This window comes from Gallinula chloropus (genome assembly GCF_964237585.1).
Source record: "Gallinula chloropus genome assembly, chromosome: 10".
In the NCBI taxonomy this organism is placed as follows: domain Eukaryota; kingdom Metazoa; phylum Chordata; class Aves; order Gruiformes; family Rallidae; genus Gallinula; species Gallinula chloropus.
In genome coordinates, this window is record NC_140095.1 from 18,255,005 (window position 1) to 18,264,618 (window position 9,614).

General features: G+C 57.7%; 1 protein-coding gene across 1 annotated transcript; it reads left to right on the forward strand.

The window, feature by feature from the left end:
• Positions 1 to 4,893: 4,893 nt before the first annotated feature.
• Positions 4,894 to 6,478, forward strand: NKX2-5 (NK2 homeobox 5; the record flags this gene model as incomplete). The annotated part of the gene is made up of 2 exons (XM_084268749.1): positions 4,894 to 5,188; positions 5,871 to 6,478. 2 exons carry the CDS (start codon positions 4,894 to 4,896, stop codon positions 6,476 to 6,478), a joined length of 903 nt encoding a protein of 300 aa, XP_084124875.1.
• Positions 6,479 to 9,614: the final 3,136 nt, after the last annotated feature.

Below are 9,614 nucleotides of genomic sequence, written 5' to 3' on the forward strand. Positions count from 1 at the left end.
CCAGTTTAATTGTCAGATTCCAGGCACGGAGCCCAGGGCAGGAGGGGAAAATCCGCGGTGGCATTTGCTATCCGAGTCCTCCTGCCCAGGTCACCCCTCCGAGTCACTGACGGAGGCGGAAAGCGGCGACCGGGCCATGTCCCCGGGCGCGCCTCCCGTGCTGCCCGCGGCCTGCCTGAAAGCGGGGCTGGGGGTACCAAACCCGAAACAGAACGGGGCGGTTTTATTCCGGGCTTCGCATAAATTGTCCTGAAATAAAAGGAAAGACACTTCAGTGCTTTCTGGCTGCCGCATTGGCGTGCGGCGCCCTGGCATCTGCCTACTCGTCTGTATCAGCGCTCTCCAGCCGGTTTGCACGGAGGAAAAGGGCCCGATGCTCTCCTCTGTGCACGGCAGGGATGAGCTGGGATCTGACAACGGTGGGCAGGAAGCCCGGAGGCCGAGCAACGGCGGCAGGGATGGCAGCGGAGCGGCCGCCTCGCACCTGCCCCGCCGGATAGCGGGGCGGGCCCGAAGGAACCCCCGGCTGCGCCGTCCCGACCACCGGGCAGAGGCGAGGCCCCTCGCCAAGGCCGTCTTCACATCAAGGTCAAAGCGCTTCTTTTTTTTCCCCTTGCCCAATGCCCGATGACGAGGAGGCCACGGCAGCGGAGCGGGGCTGCTCATCCCGCTGGGAGCAGAGCGGGGCGGCCGGGAAAGGCGAGCTTCGTTAGAGCTTGGAAGTGGGGAGGGAGATGGGGAAAAAAAGGGGGTAGGGGGTGTGTTAAAAAACAAGTAGCAAGAAAATGAGGTTTTAGCTGCAGCAGAGTGGAGCGCCTGGACAGCTCCAAAGCCGTTTTCCTCTGTAGAAATGCAGAGGGGTGAAAGCAAATCCTTCCCTATCCGCAGCCGGGCCCCCGCAGCCCGGACACGCACGGCAGACCAGTTATCACACCGGAAGGATTTATTCAATCAGGGCACGCCGGTTTGTAGCATCTCTTTCCAATCCTTTGAAACAACTAAACTGGCCAAAAGACCTTGAGGAGCCCCCGGGGACCCGCAGAGACCCCGAGGTCCCAGCGGCTCCCACCGCCCACGATGGGAACCGGGAGATTGGCACAAGTTCTCCCAAGGAAACCCTAATAGGCTATTTCTGGACTACTGGCTCTTAACAAATCTATAGCACCTGAAGTGTTAGCACTCAATTAGTGACAAGGTTTCAAACCCTGGCGTTTACTGGTGAGGTATAAACAGAGTCATCGGGAGATAGCCGGGAATTAGAGCGGGAGGGGGCCCTGGACATCTTAACCGACTGGGATTAAGAGGAAAACTTTTTTTAAAAGGCCCCGTCTCTCTCTCTCTAAACAGTTCGAGGTGTCGAAAGCTCAGGGGGAAGAGAGGATGTGCTCGCCGGACCTAATTACGGGGCTGGGGTTTTTTTGTTTGTTTTCAGCAAAAAATTAAACCCCAAAACGCCCACGCAGCACGCCACCACCATCCCCAAATCGCACTTAGTCCCGGAGAGCAGTAACAAGTGGGTGCGGAAGACAACCCTCGCCTGCGAGTGGCTTTTCTGGGCGTGGGGTGCAGGCTGAGTCCCGCGGGCAACAAGAACAACCAGCAAACCGCGTGAAAGGCGGCGGGAGGGAACAGAGCTCCCCCCGCTTCCCCCTCGCAGCCAGGAAAACAGCAGCGGCTTTCCTCACCCCGTCTCCTCTACGTACACCCACGGGGACTGGGTCCTGGATGGGTGGGTGGGCTGAAGGTGTTTCAGGGCGCTCCGCCGGGGTCCCGTCTCCCTTTCCACCCTTTTTCGTGTTATTTAAACACCATTCTAATTTCGCACGCCCTGGTCTGCAACCAAAACCGACCTCACAGAGGGCAGAAGCGGCGTGGGAGAGCTCGGGGTGCGGATGATGCCTCCTCTTCACCCCTGCCCCGGAGACTCAACCGGTCACCCCGGGCTGGGCAGGACGGGGACTGAGACGCGGCGCCTGAGGGCTGCAAGCAGGGTCCGGAGCTGGGGGAACCGGTCGCCTTTATCCCTTCTGCTCGGCTGCCCTCGGCCGAAACGCCGTTCGCAGTCGGAGCCCGGCTACAGCGGGGTGTTGGAGAGCACCGGGAAAGGGGCAAGGCAGGGGTAGGGAGGGGGGTAAGGAATGGGTACTGAGCCCCGACCCGGAAAGTCCGTGAGCTGCTGTATGTCAGTAACATTCATCAATCAGCCGGACACAGAGCAGACCTGGCCTCTCTTTGCGGAGTGTTTGCTTTTTCACCAATTATTGCGGCCCTGCAGCTCTTTTTGTTGATACAGTAGTTCTAAAAAGTGCTAATGTTCATTTATCAGGGGGCCGAGCCCGGGACTCCCACTAGTTGTGATTCTTCCAAAAATATAAACACGAAGAGAAGGGCTAAGGCTAAAGCCCCCATTTGTTTCTAAACTGCAGTATTAAAAGTGATGCATTGTTGAAGATAAAGCGGAGATAACGCTGTCTGTCTCCAATGAATGTCTCCCCGACGCATTAATGACATTCCAAATGATAGCTCCGGCTTATCGTTCAATTAATCACTTCCACCCTCTGCAGCCGGGCCACATCGATCGGGAGCCGCCGTGTGACTGGGGGTCTGGAGGAAGCCCGTCAATCCTCAATTCACAGCGGTTTGTCGGCCGGCAGCTCTCCTCCCCGGGACTCAGAGCCCGCCGCGGGGCCGCCCCTCCGGGGATGCGCTCCGGAGTCCTCCGGGTTCACCGGGCAGAGGGGGACCTCTGAGGCAGGCGCTACCTTTTGCGAGTTCTGGGCCTGACTTGGGAAGGGCATTTTGGGCTCGGGATGGAGGAAGGAAGCACTGAACTCCGTTTCTCCCGTCCCGAGGGAGGGGGATACCAAGGCAGGCGAACCTGCTGCTGCGGGTCCGGGTTTGGGGGAGATCGGGATGAGTGCGTTATTTCAGAATGTATCTAATCTATCCTGACTGGCTTCTAATAGAAAGGAGCCCACGAAGTTAGAAAGATCGTCTGGCAGTGCGGAGGACAAGGGGTGCCGCAGACACCCGGCTAAGTCCTGCCGTGGGCCCCTCTCCCGAGCCGGGCTGCCGAGGCTATCTCCACCTTCCCTGGGCGCTTCAGCCCTTGTCCTGCAACCGAGGAAAACCCCCTCCAAGTTGTTTCCCAGGGAAGTCCCCAGAAGCGCAGTGGCAAAGAGCGAGATGACCGCTTGGCCGCCCCCCTTCCCTCATTAAGTAGCAATATTTCTGGCCTCCCTGTACTCACTAATTGCTCCCGTTGTCATCTCAAAATCCGGACCCGGTTTGCGGACAAGCCGTGCCCAGGACCGCAGCAGACGGGATGCAGCAAGAGGCTGCGAGAGCTGCCGCTGCACCCGCCAGCGGTCCCCAGACCGCGGGACCAAAGTCACCACATCGCCCGCAAAAATATACCAAACTAAATTCTCCAGAAGGGAGTCCGAGGGTGCTCAGACACAAAAATCACAAAATTTCGGTGTGTGTCGGGGGGGTGGAATGGGAGCAGCAGCGGGTATGTTCAAGAAGGAACAGCCCAGAGCTGCGGGCAGGTGCCCGCGTTTTCACCCGCCTCTAAGGGTTTCCTCCGCCTGCGGGAGAAGGAAGGATTTGCAAAACTCGCTTTGCTACACCCGACCTCCCTGGGCAGGGACCCCCCCAAACTCACCGCCTTCCCACGGGGTTTCTCCGCCCGGCGCCCCGGCCCCTGCCTTATCTCCCACCGCTCCCGGTCGCGCCGGGGCTCAGAGAGGACGAGCCGATCCCCGTGTCTCTCGGAGCCGGGCGCTCTGCACCGAAGAAATCGCTGGAGGAGTTTTGGATGGGTTGGTTGGTTGGTTGTTTTTTTCCCCTCGCCCCGCTCTAAGCCAGAAAGTGCAGCAACCCCCCCTCCACAACCTGCGACTTTGCCGCTACAGTTTATTTTAGCGCCTCCAAGCACGTTAAATTAACGAGCTCCCGCTTTCCCCGTGAATGCGGGGGCCCGCGGGCAGCCCTGCGCCCACCCGGGCTGCGGGGTCCTGCCCAGCACCGCGGCCCAGCGGCCGAGTGCTTCAACTTGCTCTTCTCTCACCCCCAGCACCCCTGAAACTTCTGCAACGCCTTCAACCCGCGTTGCTAGCGAACAGGGCTGTATTTTTTTATGTCTGAAAGCTTTACAGACAGGCAGGGGGTAAACCCACCCGGCACTGTGCCCTCCAAAGCTAGGCAGGGGCTGCTCAGGGGCTGTCTCCTATCAGCTGGATTTTGCGGGCGTTGCGCTGCTTCAGAATATCTGTATAAACCTCAGGCGTGGGTTTCCCCTCGAACGCGCTTCACACAACAGTGAACTCCCGTATTTTAGTTCCTGCGATCGGATATTGCAGAATAACGAAAAACGAAACCTCTGTTCCCTCGCTTAAGAAAAAAAAAATAATGAAATCAGCACATATTTGGTTGATGGTTTCCTCCCGGCCTGTTTATTTAATCTGACTGTATGATAGATGGCATCAGATAGTGGCTTTGTACACATTAGGCCATTCTGGATTTTTTTTTTTAATGGATCAACAAACTCAGCAGGGAAAGGCTGGATAAATACAGTGCCGCCCCTTTAAATGAGTGGGGATGTTTTTGAGATGTATTACTATATTAGGTGACATGGAACTTTGCATCTCTCATACCATCACTGCAATGTTGGCCAATAGAAAGCTAAAGTCACCCAAAAACTGCCTAGTCCCTCCTTCCTTTCCCTTATGGTCTGGTCCTACCTGCCTCCACTGCACAAGTCAAGGCTACTCGTCGGAATGCTATGTGCCCCCTCCGTGAGCCCACGCTCCACCACTGCTCCAGGTTGGCTGCTCCTCACCTACTTTTCCATGACCCTGGGCTCCGGCCGCTGCCCCGCTCGCCTCCACAATGTTTCCTAGCCCTGTGACAACGACACCCTTCTCGGTCAAGGATATTTTGAACCTGGAACAGCATCAGAGTGGCCTGGCCTCCATGGAGCTCTCCTCGCTGTCCTCCCCCTCCTGCATGCTGGCCACCTTCAAGCAGGAGGCATACAGCGCCGAGCCCCCGGCCCTGCCCGACCTGCGGGAGGAGCTGCCCGAGCCGCACCCGGCCAAAACCGCCGCTGCTTTCCCCGGCTCCTACTACGTTAAGAGCTACGTGGAGATGGACTCGGGCAAGGACACCAAGGGGGACAAAAAAGGTAAAGCCAGCGAGTAGCGGTGGGGCTGGTGGCGGCTCTCTGAGCAGAGAAAAAGGGGGGGAAGGGAGAAGGCGACCCCCAGCCCGGGGCTGTGCGCTCGGACGGGGGCAGCGGTACGAGGGGACAGTGCAGAGCTGCGGGTGGGAGCACCGCGCCTGTCCTTGGGTCCCCGGGAGCCAAAGCGTCTTCATCCCCCGCCAGGCCCCGCGGTGCCGGCGCAGGACAGACCCACGGTGAGCAGCGTCTCACCGACCCCGGCCCGGAGACCCCCGCAGCTCCCCCCGAGGGGGCTGAGGCCGCGGCCGAAATAGCTATCCAACAGAACAGGCGAAGTTGCGGGAACATAGGCGAGGCCTCGAGCTTGCCCAGAAATTAGGCGACAAATCTAATTACTAGTTTGCTCGTCTGAGAATACACCCACGGGATAGGGGTGGGATTCAGTGCAAGGGCTACATGTGATAAATGCAGGCTCCGGCGACTCAGTGCACGGAGCATCCTTGCTTTCGAACACAAACAAAAAGGACCTACGAAAAAATGCTGAAGAGGGACCCAAAGAGCAGGGCAGGGCCAGTGGAGTGAGGCCGCGGATGAGATGGTCCACAGGGTTTATTGAACACTGCTTTATTCTTTTGCACGTTTTTTCCCCTCCCCCTTATTCCTTTGGCCGTTTATTTTGCTGCAGAACTGTGCTCCCTCCACAAAAACCTGGAGCAAGAGAAGAGAGACCTGGAAGATCCCGAGCGCCCTAGACAGAGGAAAAGGAGGAAACCTCGCGTCCTCTTTTCTCAAGCCCAAGTCTACGAACTGGAGAGAAGGTTCAAGCAGCAGAAATACCTCTCAGCTCCCGAGAGAGACCACCTAGCGAACGTCCTAAAGCTCACATCCACGCAGGTGAAAATTTGGTTCCAGAATCGAAGGTATAAATGCAAAAGGCAGAGACAGGATCAGACCCTCGAAATGGTGGGCATCCCTCCCCCCCGGCGGATAGCGGTGCCGGTACTGGTGCGCGATGGGAAGCCCTGCCTGGGGGAGTCATCTCCCTACAGTTCGCCGTACAATGTCAGCATTAACCCCTATAGCTACAACGCCTACCCGGCGTACACCAACTACAACAGCCCCGCCTGCAACGCCAACTACAACTGCAACTACCCGTCCGTGCAGACCATGCAGCCCTCGGCGCCCGGCAACAACTTCATGAACTTCAGCGTGGGGGACTTGAATTCGGTGCAGACAGCCATCCCGCAAGGGAACGCGGGGATCTCCACGTTGCACGGGATACGAGCCTGGTAGAGCCGCCTCCGCACCCAGCCTGCTCCCTCTCTGTGGACCACGGTTACCGGTGAGACCCCGGGGCCAGGGGTGGAAGGGCTTCGGCCGCGCCTGCGAGCCGGGCTCGGGACATTTCCAGGCTGCGGGGAGGATGAGGACAGTTCAATGTAGCATCCCGGCGGAATTCACTACCGTGGCGGCCATTTCCAGCAGGTCCTCGGTGTTTCGTGCGATGGCTGCGCTCCTGCGGGGCCAGGCGGGCACCGCGCAGGGAGGCTCGGCGCTGCCCTCACCTCCCAGCCCGTCCGCCCGGCCCCGGGCCCTCTCGGTCCCCCTTCCACCGGGGTCTTGGCCCTGGTATCTCCCCTCCTTCCTTTCTACTAAGCAGCCGGTCATTCTGCTTGACTTGTTCCCAACGACAGCGAGCCAAGCCCTGCAAATGGTTTTGGGTTCGTTGGGGTTGTTTTTTTTTTCCTTCTTAGTTTCTAATTTTTACTCTGTACTAATTAATATTGAGATCCACTTTTTGCACTTCCCGTACGGCCCCCACTGTCTGGCCAGTTCAGCATCTCGCCAGCCCCTCAAGTCTCCCCTTGCGAGGCTGCTAACACCGGCCTCGGCTGCGCCCAGCACCGGGCCGGGAGCGGCTCTCGCCAGCGCACGGACGAGGACAGATATCCCCCCGCCCCCCCACACCCCAGGAATACAGACACTCCGACCTGCCAGGTCCCCGTAGGGTTATGCACTAAGACGTGAGTTAGTATTGAAATGCACTGTCCGCCCTTCGTCGCGCCGCCCGTTCGTACGTGTTTCCCTTTGCTGTACAAGCTGATGGAGATCAGCGAGTTATTAAAGAGAGTGGCTTAACCTTGCGCGTCCCTGGCGTTCCTTGCGCGGCCCAACCCCCTCAGCATCCCTCATCGACAGCCATCCGCGCCGCGGGGGCGGTGGGGTGCGGAGCCACCGGGGCTCTCACCGTCCGCACGCCGCCGCTCCCCCCCCCCCCCCCCCAACTTTGTGTAGCCCTCCCGTAACTGAACAACTCCTGTTGTGACGCCTGCAAACGGTACTTCTATTGTAACGGCTTTCAAAAATAGTTCAAAAGCCGCTTTTTGAGCTCACAGCCCGGACAGGACCGCTATGCCAGTGTCCCGTCCCGTTTCCCCCCGGGCTGACGCGGGGCCGGCGTTGGTGGCTCCGCTGCTCCAGGGGCCCATCGCCGTCCGCAGCAGGGCAGGAGCGGCTGATTTCTTCCTTGCAAAGAAGGGCAATACAAAATAGGAAAAATATAAACATCTCAAACCATAAACCCCAGAGGATCGTCTCTGCCGGGGGGTAACTGCCCCCGACGCGTCCACATCCCCTGTCCTCACAGGAGAGAGGGGTAAAGCACCCCCCATCAGCCCCCAAACTGCCCCGGGACAGCAAGCAGGGGTCCCCACCACCGACTCCCTGCCTCTCCTCTACCTCAGCCCCAGCCCCTCGGCCGCTTTTACAGTAGTCACTATCAAATGTCAATTATTGGGAGTGAGAAACAACAAACATTGTAATTCAGCGCAGTCAAAACATCCTCTGAGTGTCTGAGATTGTCCGGCCCGGTGATAAGGCGATTAGGGGAACCTGCAACCTCTCCTGCCTTGGCCATATCGGCCCCATCAGTAAACAGGGATGGAGACAGGGTGGCTGTGGCCCTGGGACATAGGATGAAAGGCTGCCGGTGAATGGAAGCAGCCTGCAGCCTCTATCCCTCTTTCCCAAGGGGACCGGCCTCACACACACCCCGAGGTAGGATTGCACAGATAAGGAGCTCCGACCTCCTTCCTATCTTTGCAAATGGAAGAGGAGCCCTGGGTGCTGCTCACAAAGTCCCAGTGCAGCATAGAGCATAGACACCTGTCTGGGGCTTAGGGCTGGGTAAAGGGTGGCCTTCTGCCACTCTCTAAGGAGGGTCTGTCTGCCTTAGGGACGTTTACCCCAGAGAGGCAGAGGGACATTGGGTTTGTTACAAAGGGGACTAGAACCTGACAGCCTGAAGCAGGGGGACACAGCTACCTGCTCCTAAGCACACGGGAACTGGGGCCAGCTCCACAGCCACGCAAGCCTGGGAAAATGCAAAAGCTGCTACTCATTTGAAGCCTCACCAGTCCTAGTGTCACTGGCTGCATGATGACTTTGCCTTTTCTACACGCAGGCTTTGCATTAGAAAAACTCACAGATGTACAGTAGATGGTAGAGGCAGCAGGTTAGCCAGGAAACTGCTGTAAGACCAAGGGTAGATATTTACCTTCCTGAGAGCCCCAAGGAAAGAGCATGGGAAGGTGCAGGAGGGAGCTGGGTTTGAACTCTGCCACTGTTGAATGCTGTGGTGAGTTGCAGTTTCGTGTCTGTTTGCCTGATCTCTAAAACGGGCATAATGCTGCCAACCCACTCTGTGACACCATCATTCACTGGCAGTCAGATCCTGCCACTGCAGAGTTTGCCAGGTTCAGAGCTCACAGGGAGCATGCAGGAGACATGACAAGTCCTGAATTAAGATTAAGCTTGAACCACTACTTTTAAAAGCTGGCCCTGAGTAGGGCACATAATTAAGTGGTCTACCAAGATGAACTGCACAGAGGCTTCAGCCAAAGCCATAGGAGAAAGTAATTCCACATGTCAACACAGCAGCCCTCTCTCACTTCCATACTTCGAATGTCCTTTCCCTTCCTAAAAATCCCTTAAATTTCTTCGAATCTGTTTGTTGCTGCTGTAATATCTCAGAACTAGAGCTATCAGCGAATCCGACAGTCTGGTGGGATTTGACCTGCTCTGCAGAGGCTGTTCTGGGCACCAGCTTTGGCTTCGCTTTCCAGGACTGCGCTGTGCTCATTGTCAGTTGGGATGGATGTACTACAGCCTCTGCCTGCTCGGCTGCTCACACGCTCCCCCCCTCCCCACACTACCCCATTCCTGTGGGAATTGCATCACAGGCAGATGCAGGGCAGGATAAGACAGAGGCTTGGAACAGCAGCCGGAGCCTTGGAGCTGGTTCAGAAAGCGGTTTAGGCAGAGGACAGAACCCACAGCTGGCTGAGGCCGAGCGCAGCGGCCTGGTGCTGGCAGAGGCACCAGCAGCCACAGAGGGAAGCCCAGTAAAAGACCTTTCATTACCTGGATT